Source organism: Euleptes europaea, chromosome 18, assembly GCF_029931775.1.
Source record: "Euleptes europaea isolate rEulEur1 chromosome 18, rEulEur1.hap1, whole genome shotgun sequence".
NCBI lineage: Eukaryota > Metazoa > Chordata > Lepidosauria > Squamata > Sphaerodactylidae > Euleptes > Euleptes europaea.
Window position 1 is genome coordinate 13,307,057 of NC_079329.1, and position 19,210 is coordinate 13,326,266.

Here is a 19,210-nt window from a genome sequence, read left to right on the forward strand (position 1 = left end):
TGGCCATGTTGACGATGTTTCCTCTCGTTTCCCGTAAGTAGGGCAGCGCATACTGTACACAAAACACAAAGAGAAACAGTGTGCCTGATCTCAAAAGAGAAACTTATGAAGCTGCCATATGATGGTGTCAGACCATTACATTAATGCAGGGGTGGGGAACCTTTTTCCTGCCAAGGGCCATTTGCACATTTATAACATTATTCGGGGGCCATAACCAGGTGTAGATCTCCCGGGGGGTGGGGGAGACTACGGTTTCCAGGTCTCCAGCCACCACCTGTAGGTTGGCAACCCCAGGGGAGACCATGCAGAGAAGGCCTGGAGGGCACCCCCGCTCCCTCGTCCTCCCCCCTCCCAGGCAGGAGGGCAGCCAGCGGTGGGCCTGAGCAAACGAGGCGCCAGGAGGCAGCCGATCCACAGGGAAGGAAGGGAGGAAGAAAGGAAACAGAGAAAGAGGAAAAGGGAAAGAGGAAAAAAGATAGAGAAAGGGAGAAAGAAATGGAGGGAGGGGGAGAAAGAAAGAAAAGGATGGAGGGAGACAGACAAAGAGACAGAAAAAGAGGGAGAGAGGGAGAGAAAGGAGAGTGACAGAAAAAGAAGAAAAGAAATAAAAACCTTCCCCCCCACACACACACCTGTGCACGCCGGCCCCATGCAACCAGGCCCCAACCTCCATGCCTCCCCCCCCACACACCCCCGGCCCCGGAGCTCCCGAGGGCCGCAGAAAATGTCCTCGGGGGCCAGATATGGTTCCCCATCCCTGCATTAATGCACCAACTTGGTATTGCCATTTGGCAGAGACCCATCCCAGCATGGCTAGCAGATATTCTTGCAACTTTAGATGGTAGGGATGAACCCTAATGGTGCAAAGTAGAGCATGAGCTATGAAGCCAGGGACCTTCCCCATCATTCCGGGTTGGGCAGCATTGCGCCTCTGAATCGTATACCATTCCAGCTTTTTTCTACTTGACTTTCAACTCCGGATGGAGCCAGCTGCCCTCAGAGAAGAGGGAAACTCCTTGCAAGTTAGAAACACTCACCTTTGATGCTAACAAAATGCTCACAACGTTGAGTTCCATGAGCTCGCGAAAGTCATGGGCAGTCACATTATCTATCTTTTCAGCAAGACCTGTTTGCAATAGGACAGAAAATGGAGGTTAAATCCACAGTAGCTAAATCCCCAAACAGTGAGAGAACCTAACCCCTGGCACATGATGATGGATTTCACATTTGTTCTGGTTTTTAAAGTAATACTCATTTGGCTAAAACCGCAAGTCAAACAAAATAAGCAGATCACATGATCACAAGAGTAGCCCTCCTGGATCCCACCAGTAGTCCAGAAGACCATTTAACACAGAGGCAAACCATATACTCGAGAAGGCCAAAGCTTTTCCTTGCTGTTGCCCTGGGATTGCCAACCTGCAAGTGGTTCCTGAAGATCTCCCAGGTTACATAGGTCAGTTCTTCTGGAGAAATGCCTGCTTTGGAGGTAAGGCTCTATGGTATTATACCCTACTGAGGTCCCTCCCCTCTTCAAACACTGCCCTCCCCAGGTCTCCCTCCCCCCACAGTTTTCAGGAATTTGCCATCCCAGAGCTGGCAAGCCTATACTGTTCTCCTGCCACTGGTACTCAGAGGGTTATGGGCTCTGAATATGGGGGTTTCAATTCACCATCATAGCTAATTGGCATTGATGGAGCCTTCCTCCATGATTCCATCTAAGCCTCCAATTCAACTAGTGGCCATCACTACATCCTGGGACAGCAAAATCCACAAGCTGATTACTTTTTAAGCGAAGAAGTCTTTAGAAAGAGTTTGTGGGGGAGACACGTGGTTTCAGGGAAGGGAGTCCCAACAGCTTCAGACCAATATGTTGTGCTATTACGATGCTGCAATTTCTTTAGTTTCTTTGTAAACAGCCACCTGCAAAGTTATAGTTCCTGGAACCTGTTGTTGGACAAATCCATTCTGGCTTTTGTATGAACAAGAAACACACTCTCACCCAGACACAGACATCCCAATGATTCTTTCCAGACCCCAACAGTTTGAAAATTGCTCACCAGCTCCAGCGTTGTTCACCAGGCAGTCCAAGCATCCATAACGTTCTACCGTTACCAAAATCAGCCTCTGCAGGAACAGGGATGAAAAGACATATAAGGCAGGGCAAGAATAACAACACAATCGAGAACCTGCAGTCCCAGTACTTCAAGGCACCACCACCAGAACTGCACTGGGCAGCTCCTCTTCCAGGAGTTGGGAGCAAGACGGAGGAGGCTGGGTAAAAAGGACCCTGAGGGAAGAGAGGAGAGGAGCCATATGTGGGGTGGGGGGACAATGCCAGATCCTGCTTGGGGAGAACATACAAGCTCTAGCTGGACAGGTCTGTAGAGGGAGCATCTTCTTTCTAAAGGGGCTTCTCCTTCTCTGTCTGCAGAATGCTATTCTTAGGCTTTCCTTCCAGAATAGTCTAGGATCCTCACCTAGTAAGGATCTCACCTAGTAAGACAACAAGGTTTATCTCTTCTCTTTCCTATCTAGTTGGTTAGTTCCACAAATAAAGCTTTTAATCAGTTCAGTGCCCTGACTGCTGTAGAGGCACTCTTCCACCCCTTCCACCCTGACTAAGCCCAGAGTCAAGGAGGAAATGTTTGAGCACAGCTGCGGTGCCTGCCCATAGTCAGACTCCAGAAACCTCTTGCACCAGCCATGTGAATGGCATGCTATGACAGCGAGGACTGGAAGCTTAAAGCTGATGGAGAAATTAAGTGGAACCACACACCCGGACTCAAGGAGAGGAGAGAGACATGACTCCGCAGGTGACAAACACATTCTGAGTTTATGAAAGAGGATTGTAAATCAAGAGGAAAGTCCCAGAAGAACAGCGTCATGCACATTTGCACCCCTGAGAATTAGAATATGGAGAATGGTTTCAGTGATGAAGCAGAACCCCCAAGGAAGTCCCACTGTGCACCCAGTTTTAGCCTACCTTAATGTCATCCTCCTTACGGACGTCACAGACCTGGAAGTAAGCTTCCCCTGGGCACCCAGAATCCTGCAGCTCCCTCTGAATGGCTCGTCCCCTTTCCACTGCAAAGTGGTAGAAGAGAACAGTTGCCAGCAGAACCAACCTTCTAACCTACCTTTTCTGTGTGGTTTTGGCTTATCCCTCCATCTTCCTTTCCAGCTGTGCCCAAGCTCTAAATACACACAAGCACCTTTCCTAAATGTACTGAAGACTATTCCTCCCATCTCTTGGTTGTTTTCTCCATTTGGAGGAAGGCAGCCTAAAAGGGCTGCAAAATAAACCAATTGATTCTGGTTTAAATGGGGAAACAAACTCCTTGGGGAGGAAGGTCCTCTCTAGTGTTGTCCATCTCTGTAGAGGTTGGCATATACATTTACCATAATTTAAGGGGACCCTGTCATGGGGGTGGGGGCAGTGAAGAAAGATGCTCTAGACTCACCTTCAGATTGTTTTGAACAGAACACTACCTTGGCTCCTTGGCGAACTGGAGGGCAAAGAAAGAAAGGAACTCAAGACAAAACTCACAGGCTTGGCTCACTCATGAAATGCACATCACAAGATTTAGTTCTTGGTTTAAAAGACTCACTGCCATTCCCCCCACCCCAAATTAACAGGAGCTTTCCCAGCAGGCATTCAATGTGTAAAGCCTCCCCCAACATTGAGACCCAGACAGAATAAAAGCTGTCAGTCCTGCTGTCTGGAAATGGGGGCACCCAACACTAGGATTGCAAGGTCCCCCTGGTCTGTGGTGGGGGATGGGGGCGGGCGGGTTGCCAGATTGAGGTTGGGAAACTCCTGGAATTTGGATATGGAGCTTGGAAAAACAGTAGGGTGCAGCTATCTATCTATCTATCTATCTATCTATCTATCTATCTATCTATCTATCTATCTATCTATCTATCTATCATCTATCTATCTATCTATCTATCTATCTATCTATCTATCTATCTATCTATCTATCTATCTATCTTCTATCTACCTATCTATTTGAGAGAGAGAGAGAGCGCTATAATATCCTATTACTTTTAATAGCACAAGGAAGAGTCTTTTGGCATGTCAAAGGCTAATGGAAAGTCCCACGGATGGAGCCTGGGAAAGATGGTGGGGTCTGTCTGTCTGTCTGTCTGTCTATCTATCTATCCGTCTGTCTGTCTGTCTGTCTGTCTAACTGAGAAAAAGAGAAATATGATCTCCTATTACATTTAATAGCACAAGGAAGAGTCTTTTGGCATGTCAAAGTCTAATGAAAAGGCTCTAGTTCTCAAGACCTTCTTCTGGAAGACAGTACTATGTGTTTTCAGGACAGAAAAAAGTGTCTCTGAGGATGTAAAGAGCACATTTCCCTCCCTCCCAATTTCTCTCCATCCCAAATTAGAGAAGTAAGGAACAAGACTTCCTAGTCTTCCTGGCAGGCACCTGTTGGCAGATAGATAGATAGATAGATAGATAGATAGATAGATAGATAGATAGATAGATAGATAGATAGTTTATTTGCAGCCCTTGGCCAGATAAAACAAGATACCTGTTGGCAGAATTTGCCCTCTCTCCATCCCCAGTTCTTCCCATTCTTACCAAATTCTCTCACAGTGGCCAGACCAATGCCTGAGGTGCCCCCAGTCAGGATCACCACCTTGCCCGGGTAACGCAGACAAGTTTCCATGACAGCAGTTTGCCTCTGAGTCTGCTAATGACTAAAATCCACATAGAGCTTGGTAGATATAGGCTCTTGGGTGGAGCAAAGCAACTGCTGATGTGCATTTTGGGAGGAAGGTATGTGGCTAGTTTGCTGACAGTAGGTTGTAGAACATGAGGAGTGGTCATTTCAGGACTGGGAGAACAAGAGAGGGAAGCTTTTCAGAATCTGCTGTGTTTACTGCAAGAAAGCAAGTCTTGATGGATTCCCCATTTGTGACCTTGCTGCTGAGGATAGTTCTGGTAATACGGGAGGGATGAGCTCACCCCCTCCCACTCATCCTCTCTTTAGAAAACTCACTTCCTCAAGAAAATATTTGCCCCATACCATCTCTTTAAATTCAATCTCATTTTTTTTCTTTTCTAGGCCCTCCCTCCTAGCCTTGGGGTAGGAGCATGGTCCTCAGGCTAGGAGTGTGGTTTTCAGTTCTTTGCTTCTCCTTGGAAGCTTGTTTTGGTGGGACTGTGGCTGGGCCAGATCTGCAAGAGAACAGCTAGATCAGTGGTTCCCAATGTGGGGCACATGCCCCACAGGGGGGCAATTTGATTTTTAAGGGGGGCAATTCGAGAATGAGTCATGAACAGTGAATTTTTTGCATTTCTTATGGTTCTAGGGGCCTCATATACAGTATATAAATATATATTGTGACATGCACATTTTAAAAATTAAAATCATAATGTACGCGGCGGTCAGCTGGTGACAATGGAGAGGGGGGAAAGCCCGCTAATAGAGAGGAGTGGTGAATAGGAGTTCGCTTTTTGAATAATAAGAATTATATGTCATGGGCGGGGGGGGGGGCATCAGGATTTTAGATATGCTTCGGTGGGGCATGGCCAAAAAAAGGTTGGGGACCACTGACTTGATTCAGATCCAGTAGCGCCTTAGAGACCAACAAGATTTCCAGGGGATAAGCTTTCAAGAGTCAAAGCTTATACACAAGTTGGAATTGAGTCCTTTTGTCCCATTCACAGATGTCAGGCCCTGGGAATTTTATCCCCCACTCCCCACTCAGCGGCCTTGCGTGGTGAAAATTTTCCAATCAGCTGTTTTTCCCCAAATCAGCACTTTTTCCCAATCAGCTGTTTCACACGAGGCAGGAGGACAGGGTGCTGCTTTCCAGCCTGTTTTCGCCTTCCTCACTCACGCATTGGGGTGGTCATCTGGGGATGTTTTTTTATCCGCAGCACCAATTGGTGCCAGATATACGTCATCACGTAGATGACGTTGATCTCCACCCCCAACTCCGCAAACCCAAAACCTCCCGCCGGTGGCAAAGAGGGACCTGAAAACCCTATTTCAATTATGCCCTTTTGTTCTTTTGCAATTCTCTCTTCTTTGTTGCGAGTAATCCTTGGATCTTCTTGTATGTTGGTGTATATGTTTCTTCTATGTAATTGAATAGGTTTTCTGAATAGACTTTTCATGTGTTGTTCATAGTTGGTGAGTAGATGTGTTCCCCCCTTTCGTGCTGTTGCCCTTTTCGTAGCTTAGTTTGCATTAAGTGGTACTGACTGCTGAACAGCTGGAGTCGCGAGACCCATATCTGTAGAATCGATGTCAAACAGATCATTTGGACTGATTCCACTCTCACTCAAAGCAGCAAGCAACAGATCCTGTCCTGGCTCCACCATTTTCTGGCTGTCCTCCGGGCGGCCACCGCCTCCGTCTGTAGCTTATTTTGATGGTGACATTTGAACAAACTTGATTCAACAGTTGAATTGCTTGGCGGTGTCTCAGGATGAGAAGATTCACACCACCAACATACTGGCCAAAAAGTCTGCTTTTGGAGAATGTGCAAAATGGCTTCTCTTTCACCAGCAAGCAAACACCATTTGCCCCATAAACAAACACCATTTGCCCCATAAAGAGGGTGAAAAGCAAACTATTCCAGAGAGCTTGGAGCTGCTGGGAAAGGCAGGGGAGAGGGTGCCAAACCCAGCTGAGCTAGTTAGGGTGGGTCCTGATGCCAACTCATTTTCATGTACTAAAGTCAAACAGCAGCAACATATTTACGGCACCTCTTTTCTTTGAACCGTGTCTTTATTGGGTGATGGGATTGGGGATAAGAACAGGCACAGTTGTTACTCAAGAGATATTAAACAGAAAACGTCAACAGGAAATATTTAATGAAGTGATTTTGGTCCCTCTTCTTTTCCCTTCTAAATTTACACAATGCCTGTCTGCCATTTCCCCCTCCCCTGTTCCTAGCAGGTTTCAATGATGTCCTTTTATAATTTTTCAGGGCTTAGTTCCTGCATATAATATCAGAGTCTGAGCCAGGTGACGCTGAATCCAGAGATGAGGCTGCCATCTTTCGTTCTGGCAAAGCTTCTGTCCCTTCATCTTCACAATTGACCTACATGGAGATGCAGTGATTGGGGCAGTTTGACATGTTGAATTCTTACTTGCAAGGAGAAATAAAAGGGAAGCACCTGTCACAGGCGTTAAAAAAAAAAGGCCAAGGCCAATTGTGCAAAATAAGTAAACATATATTTTATCCAGGCTGCTTTATGGTGAAAATAAATACCTAAATATTTAAAATATTTAACCTGCTCAAGAGCGCTGCCAGCAATTACCCATTTAAGTGGTTTCCAGGACTTTGAGAATACCAGGACCTTAGATTTCACATAGTTCCATCCCAGACCATTTGCTATAGCTCAGAGGTAGAGCATCTGCTTGGCACGCAGAAGGTCCTTGGTTCAATCCCTGGCATCTCCAGTTAAAGGGACTAGGCAAGTAGGTGATACGAAAGACCTCTCTCTGCCTGAGACCCTGGAGAGCCACTGCTGGTCTGAGTAGACAATACTGACTTTGATGGACCAAGGGTCTGATTCAGTAGAAGGCAGCTTCATGTGTTCATGTGACATCAGTTTAATAGTCTCTTTAAGCCAATCCTTGAGCCCAAAAATAGCACTGCGTTGTCAGTGTAAAGTAACAAGGGAGTATGAACAGAGCTGAGTTTAGGGCAATGGCTATCGACCTCTCTTAGCGCAGCATCCAAATCATTTAAGAAGTGGTTATCAGAATTGGGGCCGGAATACAGCCCTGCTTAACTCCTTTATTGATATTAATTTTAGGGGGTAGCTTGCCCAACAGTGTGCACTTAACTTGGCAGTATTGGTAATGGGATATGGATGAGGTGATATACACCGCCCCCACCACTCCAATCTTGAGCCCTGCTGTTGGAGAACATGCAAAATTGCTTTTTGCAAGCACCATTTGCCATAAACCATTTGTAGAGAGCTTGGAGGTACAGGGAAAGGAAGCTGGCAGGGAAGAGGGCAGCAGAGCTAGCTGAGCTAGGTAGGGCGAGTCCTGATGCAAACTCATTTTCGTGTATGAAACTCATTTTCGTGCATGAAACTCATTTTCGTGTATTAAACAACACCAACATATTAATGACACCTCTTTTCTTTGAAGCGTTTCTTTATTAGATGATGGGATTCAGGATAGGAACAGGCAAAGGTGTTGATCAAGGGGAATTAAACAGCAAGCATCAACAGGAAGCGTTTAATGAAGTTTAACCATTTCATGGTCTCACTGTCCTATACGACAAACTAAAACCTAATAAGAGAAGGGGAATCCCAGGGTTTCGTTCCCGCATATAATATCAGAGTCTGGGCCAGGTGAAGCTGAATCCAAGACGGGGCTGCCATCTTCATTCTGGCAAAGCTGCTGTCTGTAACGCCTCCTGATATTTGACGAGGATCAAACTGATAGTAAAGAGACCAGCTAGAGGGACAAATTTAAAAAGTAGCAACCCTACCTGTCTTATTTAACAGTATGGCATATTTAAACCAATGAGTATTTAAGGGATGCTTTTTATCTTGCCTTTTCTTTAAAAAGACTTAAGTTGATACACAAGGCTCTCCTCTCTTTAGGTTCACAATGTCCCTGGTGCTAGTTTAGTGTGAGTAACCATGATTGGCCCAAGATCATCCAGTAAGTTTTATTGCTGAGTTGTCATAGTCCATCACTATCCTCTACACCATATTGACTATTGAGTCTCCTGTTCCCCTCCCCTTTGCTAAAACATCATAATGCAACACCTTTGTGGAGCTCTTCTTCTTGGAAGGATGACTTTGAATCAATGACAGCTGTTCACGTAGCTCTTATCCCCACCCCCCTCCTTGCAGCCCTATTGCTTGCCGGAGGAGTCCTGTGAATACCCGCTTGGACATGGGCCAGGCTCAAGATCCACCTGGTTCTTCACCCCAAAGCCAACTTCAGCACCACCACTGACCAAAAGGTTGAAGCCAGTGCAGAAAGTCCCATCAGCGGCGAGGAACAGGACAGCCAAAGCCACTTCTTCTGGGGTGCCAAAACGTCCCATTAGCTGTAAGAGTGCAAGAAAGAGATAAATGTAGAATGCATCTCATGAGGTCTCAGAAATTGAATCTGGTTGGAGCAAGGTTGCTAGCAGTAGAATACAGATTTCCTGGGTAAAAAATTCTAACTTTCAATTTTTGTATTCACAGCCCCTCTTGTTCTTACAATCTTGGATGTGGTAAAGGTACGGCTGCCCATTCCAGCTTGGGAGATCTAGGCAACGCCTGGGGAGGGCAAAGTTTGGGGAGTGGAGGGAGCCCAGTGGGGATGCCTCTTCCATAGGAGATGCAGAAGGCCAAGAGTATCCACCCTCTGTAGATACTCTAGGCCCAGGCATCTGCTCCTGCTACTCTGCAGAGCTTCTGTTTTCTCCTGAGCACTGATCTCTATAGCCGGGAGAATAGTTGTCATTTTGGGAGAACTTCAGGTCCCACCTTGAGGATGGCAACCTTCGCTAGAACCAGTTATCCGCAGCAGCACCATCCCGGTTTCCCCACAACACACTTGCCTGATAACTTTTGCCTTCCTGGATTGTGGCCTCTGCATTCGGTGACTGATTTGCAACCCTTTCCCACAAAGGAGTCCAGATATTACTTGGTGAGACGCTAGAATTCAAAATGTTTGGGAATATAAAACAAAACAAAACCGGTCAGGGGTATCATGATGAAACGTGTCCCCGGATGAATGAGCCTGAAGAAGTGCATTCCTTATTATTCCTAGAAATGTATCAACTTCCACGATGACCTCACAATTTAACACACTGTAAACTGTGTCACCCTACATCCCTGATTACTATTTTCTATTTACCAGAGTAATATGACATGGAATGCAGCCTCTGCAATCTCAATCTGTGAGGAATTAACATATCATTTGTTTACGGCACAAGAAAAAGCAGCAGTAAAAACTTTAATCCATTTTTTAAAAAAATAATACTGATTATTGTTTGTGCCCCCACATGTGCAACTGATCACTAGAGGTTAGCACAACTTGAAAATATTATCTGATTCATCAAATCTTCTCCTAAGGTCTCTGCTGACACTGCTAAATTTTGTGCCGCCGCTATTAATATCTGGCAAAATCTTTTGGGTAAAGTTGCTACAAATAATTCTAAGATAGACTAAAAATAGGGTTTTTTAAAGGATCTATTTGTGTAGTATTGTTGTAGGATCACTCTATTGTTGTAGGATCACTCTTGTCTTATTGTATTTTTATTTGTTGGGGCGGTTGGAAATCGTTTTCTGTATACGCTTCTGTATTTGTTTGGCCATTAGCCGTATTTTTAATAAAAGAGAATCTGCTCCTCTTGGACTCTGTAAACCCTTGGCAATGGACTTAAAGAGGTGGATTTCTTCTGTTTGCTACCCCATTTTCCCCCTTCAACTGAACTCTGCTGTTTTTCATTCTTCCTGGGACAGATTTGGTTCCATTTAAAGCTGTATTCCCCACCCACCCCCCGTTATTTAATTTTTCGTCTAGTTAATTTGCAAAGGTGTACTTCTCTGCACAACTTATGGAGACCCCCTAGTATGTAGACACCCCCCTTTTTATATGTAGGTGCAGTAATTTTGGTGCTTTGGTAGTATCAGATATGCTGATATAGACTGTTATATTTCAAGACAGTCCCTATGCACAGCCTTAAGGGAAAGCAGATTATTCCAGTAGAATTGAAAATAATGGGATTTGTTTCTTAAACTGTAATTCTAGAAGGCGCCATGTTTTGTGCCTAATCTATTCCTTATGGTTCTCTTTCCATGAGTAACAATATTTGAAAGGGAATAGAAATATGAGGACTTTATACCCTTCTCCAGAAAAGTGAACCCATCCCAGTTGTCTGGATAGAATACTCTTACTGTGCCGGTTATCTGTTAGCAAGTCAAGTGCACACCACTAGCAAACTATCCCCGAAAATCAATAAAGGAGTTAAACAGGGCTGCATCCTGGCCCCGACTCTTTTCAACCTCTTCCCAAATGATCTGGCTACTGCGCTAAGAGAGGTTGACAGCCATTGTCCCAAACTCAGCTCTGAACATACTCTTCTGCTACTTTGCGCCAACGATGCTGTGCTATTGTCATGTTCAAGGGGTGGCTTAAAGAGATTACTAAACCGGTGCCATGAGTATTGTACTGCAAATGGTCTGGTGTGGAACGATGCAAAATCTAAGGTCCTGGTATTCTCAAAGTCCTAGAAACCACTTAAATTGATAATTGGTGGCAACTCACTTGAGCAGGTCAAATATTTTAAGTATTTAGGCGTTTATTTCCATCATAATGCATCTTGGAAAACCCATCATCAATTTGCAACTAAATCAGCAGAACTTAGCTCATTAGCAATTATTCGGGGGGTTTTTCAATAGAGGAAATCAATATATTCCTGCTGCCCTTAAGGTCTTTAACTAACGCCAAAGTCAATGAGCAATTGCTGTATGGTACTCCTGTCTGGATTAGTGCATTAGGTTATCCACTGGAACGCATCCAAACCAAATTCAGAAAAATAATGGGTATGCCCTGTTGTGTCCCATATGCCGCATTGTGCTTGGAAACTGGCCAAATGCTACTTGAAACAAGAGCGTGGCTCATGACTGTAAAATTCTGGTTACGCCTCCATTTTAAGGCAGATTCCTCTTCCCTTATCTACTATATACTCATGGAGTCACAAGTTGCTTCAGCACATTGAGAGCAAAACTAAATCTAATGGCTTTAACCTCGACTCCTTGCTTATGCTTACTGAGGTAGAAGCTTTTCAAAGGATAAAATGCAGACTCTTAGATATAGGACTTCAAGACCTAAACAGTGCTGCTAATAAAACATGCTCCCCATCAAATTTAGGGGTACCTTTTGGTGTTTATCAGCCCTCCCTATACTTATCTCACCTGTGTGATCCTTCTCAACGTAGAGCCATTTCTCTGGCCAGATTTAATGTTTTTCCATCTGCACTACTTGAATTTTTTTATTTTGAAAATACAGATTTTCGGAAAATCCCTCTGTCTGACAGGCTTTGCCCTTGTGGCAACAATTGTATTGAAAGGGTTGCTCATGTCTTATTTTATTGTAGTTTCTACACAGAATCTTGTAACGAACTTTTAAGCCCCCTGTTGGATAATAGACAGAAAGTCTCAGATTCTTTTAATGTTTCCTATTTATTGAACAATCGTTCGCCCCATATATTGGAGACGGTGGCACAGTTTTTAAAGTTTGTTTTAAAAGCCCACCAAATGGTTAATTGGATGGCAGTATCAACAAACAGCGCTATTTGATGTAACTGTTTTTTTTAACCGTTCTATAAAGGGCACTTTTAAAAATCCCCATTCCTTTTGTACCCTTTTTGTATTATGCTTTTATGCCAATAAAGGAATGATGATGATGTTAGCATTCCTTTTATTTCTCCCTTTGTTATCTTTTTTATTTGTTTTGGCAAAAAAAACACCCTTGTTTATATGCTGCTGGCGTTGGGGTATGGAGGACCTGTCCTTCTTCCCTGATAGTATTCTGCCAAGGGCAATGTGGATTGAGGGTTCTTTGTGGATAACAACCACTCTTACCAGTTGACTCGTACTCCGTATTTACTCTCATCTATGGCCAGGGCTTTGGTCATCGCTATAACAGCACCCTGCAAGAGAAAGGCAAAACATCTGGGGTTGCCAACTGACCAGAGACAGCTTAGCCTCCTTTTATGCCTTTGACTACAATCTGATGTGCATAAAGAGAAGGTTTTTTTAAAAAAAAATTACATGGACATAAATAATTCCTACAATCCAAGTGGCTGTTAAGCTTCGATGAAAGAGACAGGATATTTTTCTAAAGGCCTCTTTGCAGCCCTAGTGAGGGCAGGATAGAGAGTGGGGGGCGAGATCTTTTCATTCCTCAACACTGAATTTCAGGACCTGATTCATCCCTATCCCCACAAAGATTTCTTCCCTCTGGTCAAGAGAAAATGCGGGGTGGGGGGAGCTGAGATACTTCTGTGGGGCAATTTGGATTTAGATCTCCCAGGCCATTAATGCTTGGTTATTAGCTGTGCAACCCCCGCAGAACTGCCCCAGATCTTTTTTTCAGTTGTTCATGTTTTTCCCGTCATTTTTTTTTTTTGGGTAAAAGCATGAATAACTGAACGACGTAAAGAGGAAGACATTGATAGTAATCACCCCCAAGCGTGTAGAATACCACATGGTTAGGCTTATCGAGCATAAGCCCAGTCCAATCAGCCTCGCAGTATCTCCTGTTAAATCGCACCCAGGAATAACGTTTTAATACTTCAGATTAAAAAACTGTGCATCTAACCAACGACATTTTTTTACCCAGCACAAATGGGCCTAGACCGATCCCTTGGCTAGTAAACTGGAGTGTGAATATTAGGGTCCTAAAGAACTGATTTCTTTAGTCGATGGATGGGTCAAAACAGAACAGTAGAAATCTGGTCTCTTGGAGCTGGGGTTCCAACCAGCTCTTCATGACATGGAGGGAAATGACATCACCTTTTAAATAACATCTCCATGAAGTCTCTATTCAAGGGAAGGGGTATTTCATTTCCTCTAGGCAGTTGGCAGTCCTACTTGGGGTTCTCAGCTAAGGGTGGAAGATGCAGGATGTCTTCTTTGTGGCCTAAGTGAGCTTTTTCCAGTCTTTGGTTCTTGTAGGTTATCCGGGCTGTGTAACCGTGGTCTTGGTATTTTCTTTCCTGACGTTTCGCCAGCAGCTGTGGCAGGCATCTTCAGAGGAGTAACACTGAAGGACAGTGTCTCTCAGTGTCAAGTGTGTAGGAAGAGTAATATATAGTCAGAAAGGGGTTGGGTTGAGCTGAATCATTGTCCTGCAAAAAGTATCCAAGGTAATGTGCTAATCATTGTCCTGTAAGTATCAAGATAATGTGCTAATGAGGGTGTGGTATGTTAATATGGAACCATTGTATCCTGAAGTGATCTGTTAATGTGTGAAATCCAAAGCTAATCAGCATGTCTATTGTTGACTGTAGTCTTCGTTAGTTTGGAGGTTTTCAGGACAGGAAGCCAAGCCTTCCTGTCCTGAAAACCTGTCCTGAAAACCGGATAACCTACAAGAACCAATGAACTCTGACCGTGAAAGCCTTCGACAATATTTTCCCAGTCTGTATAAAAGAAAGCAAATGGACATTCCATAAATCCTTTACTGGTTACAGACTAGTTTTAGCTTCCTGTGTGAGAATTGACTACTGACCTGAAAAACCCCATTCTAGCCTCCTCTGGTGCCTTTAGTAGCAGCTTGATTTACAAGAGCCAGCAGGTGGAGTTTTTCAAAGCACAGAGATGGTAGACACTTTCACTGACTATCTCCATGCTGTGAAAACCTTCATCTGCCAATCAAATTGTTCTAAAAGGCAGAAGACCAGAAACATTCAAAGAAGGAGTCTGTCCTTGGCTCAGGATTACCTTGCTTGAGTCATACGACACACTACTCTTTGCTGCAATAACTCCATAAACACTGGCCATGTTGATGATGTTTCCTCTCGTTCTCCGTATGTAGGGCAGCGCATACTGTATACAAAACACAAAGAGAAACAGTGTACCTGATCTCAAAAGAGAGACTTATGAAGCTGCGGTATCCTGGCAATAGACCATTACATTAATGCACCTTGCAACTTTAGATGGCAGGGATGAACCCTTAGGGTGCAAAGCAGAGCATCAGACCTTCCCCATCATTCTGATTTGAGCCACAGAGAACTGACATACACAGGTAAAACATCGCACCTCTGAATCGTATACTATTCCTGTTTTTTTCTACTTGAGCTGCCCTCAAGGAAGAGGGGGACTCCTTGCAAGTTAGAAACACTCACCTTTGATGCTAACAAAATGCTCACAACGTTGATTTCTATAAGGTTGCGGAAGTCCTGGGCAGTGACATTGTCTATATTTTCATTATAACCTGTTTGCAAGAGGATATAAAATGTAGGTGGGTTTCACAGAGGCAAAATCCGCAAAGAGCAAGAGAACCCCACCCCCAGAACAGAATATGCTGATGGATTTCACACTTGTTCTGGTTTTTGAAGTAATACTCATTTGGCTAAAACCGCAAGTCAAACATAATAATCAGATCAGTTGGATGCAAGAGTAGCCCACCTGGATCCCACCAGTGGCCCAGAGGCAAACCATATGCTCAAGAAGGCCAAAGCCTCTCCTTGTTATTGCCCTGGGGTTGCCAAACTCTACTTGGGGCCTAAAGATCTCCCAGGTTACGAAGATCAGTTCCTCTGGTGAAATGCCTGCTTTAGAGGTTGGGCTGTATTGCATTACACCCTGCTGAGGACCCTCCCCTCTTCAAACACTGCCCTCCCCAGGTCCCCCCCCTCCAAGTCTCCTGGAATTCTCCACCCCAGAGTTGGCAACCCTATACTGTCCCCCACCACTGGTTTTGAGAGGGTTATGAGCTCTGAATACAGAGGTTTCATTTCACTATCATAGCTAACTAGCACTGATGGAGCCATCCTCCATGAGTCCATCTAAGCCTGCAATTAAACTAGCGGCCAGCACTACATCCTGGAATAGCAAAGCCCATAAGCTGATTAATCTTTAAGTGAAGAATTCTTTCCTTTAGAAAGGGTTAGTGTAGGTGAAACCGGTCCTCAGGGAAGGTAGTCCTAAGCCCGTCATACAAATATGTTGTACTATTAAAGGTAAAGGTCCCCTGTGCAAGCATCGGGTCATTTCTGACCCATGGGATGACATCACATCCCGACGTTAAAAAAACCCTATTATGCTATTTTTCTACCCTGTGCACATGCTCTTGTGCACGGCATTTTTGACAATGCTACACTCATGCTTGGGGAGGTGGGTCAGGGACAGTAAAAAGGTAAAGGTAAAGGTCCTGTGCAAGCACCGGGTCATTTCTGACCCATGGGGTGACGTCACATCCCGACGTTTCCTTGGCAGACTTTGTTTACGGGGTGGTTTGCCAGTGCCTTCCCCAGTCATCTTCCCTTTACCCCCAGCAAGCTGGGTACTCATTTGACCGACCTTGGAAGGATGGAAGGCCGAGTCAACCTAGAGCCGGCTACCTGAAACCAACTTCCATTGGGATCGAACTCAGGTCATGAGCAGAGCTTGGACTGCAGTACTGCAGCTTACCACTCTGTGCCACGGGGCTCTTATGTTGTACTGTTAGGATACTGTAATTTCTTTCGTTTCTTTTGTGTATAGCCACTTGCAAATTTATTGTTCTTCAAAACCATTATTGAACAAATCCATTCTGGCTTTTGAATAAACAAGGAAACACAAATCATACCCAGACACAGACATCCCAATGATTCTTTCCAGACCCCAGTACTTTTAAAATCTCTTACCAATTCCTGCGTTATTCACCAGGCAGTCTAGGCACCCGTAACGTTCTACAGTTACCAAAATCAACCTCTGCAGGAACAAGGATGAAAAGAGATCTAAGGCAGGATAAGGATAGCAACAGCCTGACCTTGGTCGAGAAAGGTGGGTTCAAAATCAAGTGAAAAATTAAAAAAAAAATAAAGAATTGGGAACCCTGTGGTTCCAGAGCTTCAAGCCACCCCCATCAGAACTACACTGGTCGGCATTTATTCCAGAGGTTGGGAGCAAGACAAAGGAGGCTGGGTAGCAAAGGAGCCTGAGGGAAGAGAGGAGAAGAGGACAAGAAGAAGGTGTATATGTGGGGTGGGGGATAAGGCCAGATCCAGCTTGGGGAGAGGGCGCTCAGGCATTTGTTTGTACGAAGATCGCTGAACTGTGAGCAGCTTCCTGTTGGAATATAGCGATGTCTTGTGTACAAAGAAGCAGATACCTGCACGGGGCAGCAAGCTCTAGCTAGGCAGGACTGTAGGGGAAGCACAAAGGGGCTTTTCCTTGTCTGTCTGCAGAATAGGCTTTCCTGCTAAAACAATCTAGAAGTCTCCCTCTCACCGAGAAGGCAACTAGGGTTATGTCTTCCCATTGAGAAGCACCACTCTGCTCCCATTTGTAACCTACCTTAATGTCAGACTCCTTGCGGACATCACAGACCTGGTAGTAAGCTTCCCCTGGGCATCCAGACTCCTGCAGCTCCCTCTGAATTGCTTGTCCCCTTTCCGCTGCAAAGAGGTAGAACAGAACAGCTGGCAGAAGAACAAACCTTCTAACCAACCTTTTCTGCGTGGCTTTTGGCTTCCTTTCTAACTGTGCCAAGGCACTAAATACACACAAGCACATTTGCTAAAGGCACTGAAGTCTATTTCTCCCTTCTCTTGTTTTATTTCCCATTTTGCAACACTCTACTCCATGATGAATGTAACTTAAATTTCTTGCCCAGTATTCTCTCTTGCAGAACATGGGAAGTACCTCTTTGACCACTCTCTTATCCTACCAGCTTACTTTCATCTGCAACTCTACTCCTCTAAACCTCATCTTTTCTTTATATTTGAGACACTGGGAGCAGAGTAAGGGGCTGGATACAGGGTCCTTATCACCGCTGTGCTGAATGATCTGCACTGGCTACCCATCTGTTTCTGACAACACAATCAATTCAAAGTGCTGATTTCTACCTTCAAGGCTTTTAGTGGCTTCAGGCCGGTGTCCTTGAAGGACTGCCTCCTTCCATATTGTCAAGCCCCCCAGTTCAGATCTGCTTCCGAAGCCCTGCGATCATTGCCTGCAGAGGTGATGTGGGTGGCGACCAGAGAAAGGGCTTTTGCATTGGTGGTACATGACCTATTTAGGATGAAATGTGGCCTGGTATATACCAATCTCATCAGATCTCAGAAGCTAAGCAGGGTCAGTACTTGGATGGGAGACCACCAAAGAGGAATCTGCAGAGGAAGGCAATGGCAACCCACCTCTGCTTCTCCCATGCTTTGAAAGTCCCTTGCTGAAGTCACCAATTGGCCATAAGTCATGGGGCAGGGGTGAAGACAGGTGCTCTAGACTCACCTCCGGATGCTCGTGAACAGAAGACCACATTGGCTCCTTGGCGAACTAAACAGTGAGAGCGGAGAAAGGGATGCAAGACAAAACTCAGAGGCTTGGCTTACTCACAGAGATGCACATTTACTTGTTTAAAAGCCTACCTTCCTCCCTTTCCCCTATTGTGGTCCTCAAAGAAACTTCCAAACACCTCAAAAAAGAGGGTATTTTCCAGTCTCAGGAGGGGCAGACTTTCACGGGCAGATCTCCTTGCCCAGAAGAAGCTGTCTCTGATGAGGACAGTAGAAGCCTCCCCCACCCCCACCTAGCCCACCATGAAGATAGTTTCAGGCAGGAAGCTGCTGTGGGCTTCAGGACAACAGCAAGACTTGAGTTAAGTAGCACCTTAAGGACCAACCAGATCTCCAGGGGATAAGCTTTCAAGAATCAAAGCTCCCTTCGTCAGAGATCTAGTTGTTCTTTAAGGGACTTCTGGACTCAAATCTTGCTCCCCGAAAGCCCAGTTGGTTTTTTTTAATAGAATTTTTAATGACAGAAAAAGAAAACTTTTAAAAAAAAATTATAGAAAAAATAGAAAGAAAAGGGATTTTAAGCCAAGTTAAAACAAGTTAACAGAAAAAAAACAAAATAATAATATAGAATTAAAAGTAAAAATCCCCTTCCCTCCCTCGTGTTATGTGCCCACCAACCCCCCATTGTGACTTCCGGAGAGGTACCCCTTAACTTTATATCATCCACTATATATTTAGTTTCCCTTTACTACAATATTTTATTTACAACTCTTTCACAATCTTCATAAAATCAATCTTTGCCGTCTTAGCCCAGTGTACAAAGGCCTTATGCCAGTCTCTTTTAAACTCTTCTACATCATTTCTGTGTATACTATTATTTAATTTGGCCATTTGTACAAAATATAATACTTTATTCAAAGCCCTGTTGCTTGTGTGTGTGGTGTGTTCAGTTTCCTCCTTATTCCTTCAGCTGACTTCTTTCAATAATGCAGACCAACTATGTAAGAAAGGAAGAAAATATTGGATTAAGATGTACTGTGAGAGTAACACAAGGTAACTTACAGTGTATTCCCGAGGTTGGGGACCAAATGGTCACAGGAAGCAGCGTCCGTGCCACTTGCCTTGTGCAAACTGGCACCGACGCCGGCATAGGGGCACTTACACTGGCGCCTTGCACCAGTGCAGCGGCACGGCCCTCAGAAGCTGGCACGGACTCTTGCCAGTGTCCTCCCAGCACAAGTACCCATGCCGGTGTCCTGGGAGG

General features: G+C 44.8%; 1 protein-coding gene across 1 annotated transcript in view; it reads right to left on the reverse strand.

Annotated features, from left to right (window-relative positions):
• LOC130490436 (uncharacterized) overlaps window positions 1-19,210 on the reverse strand; it is a 161,728-nt gene that overhangs the window by 20,712 nt on the left and 121,806 nt on the right. The window contains exons 2-11 of the mRNA XM_056864264.1: window positions 17,942-17,986; window positions 17,006-17,106; window positions 16,354-16,420; window positions 14,851-14,939; window positions 14,447-14,551; window positions 12,584-12,651; window positions 9,547-9,649; window positions 8,885-9,051; window positions 4,814-4,850; window positions 4,595-4,706 (exon numbers count right to left, since the gene is read on the reverse strand). Of these exons, the coding sequence (XP_056720242.1) occupies window positions 4,595-4,706; window positions 4,814-4,850; window positions 8,885-9,051; window positions 9,547-9,649; window positions 12,584-12,651; window positions 14,447-14,551; window positions 14,851-14,939; window positions 16,354-16,420; window positions 17,006-17,106; window positions 17,942-17,986 (894 nt within the window). The remainder of the gene's footprint in view (window positions 1-4,594; window positions 4,707-4,813; window positions 4,851-8,884; window positions 9,052-9,546; window positions 9,650-12,583; window positions 12,652-14,446; window positions 14,552-14,850; window positions 14,940-16,353; window positions 16,421-17,005; window positions 17,107-17,941; window positions 17,987-19,210) is intronic.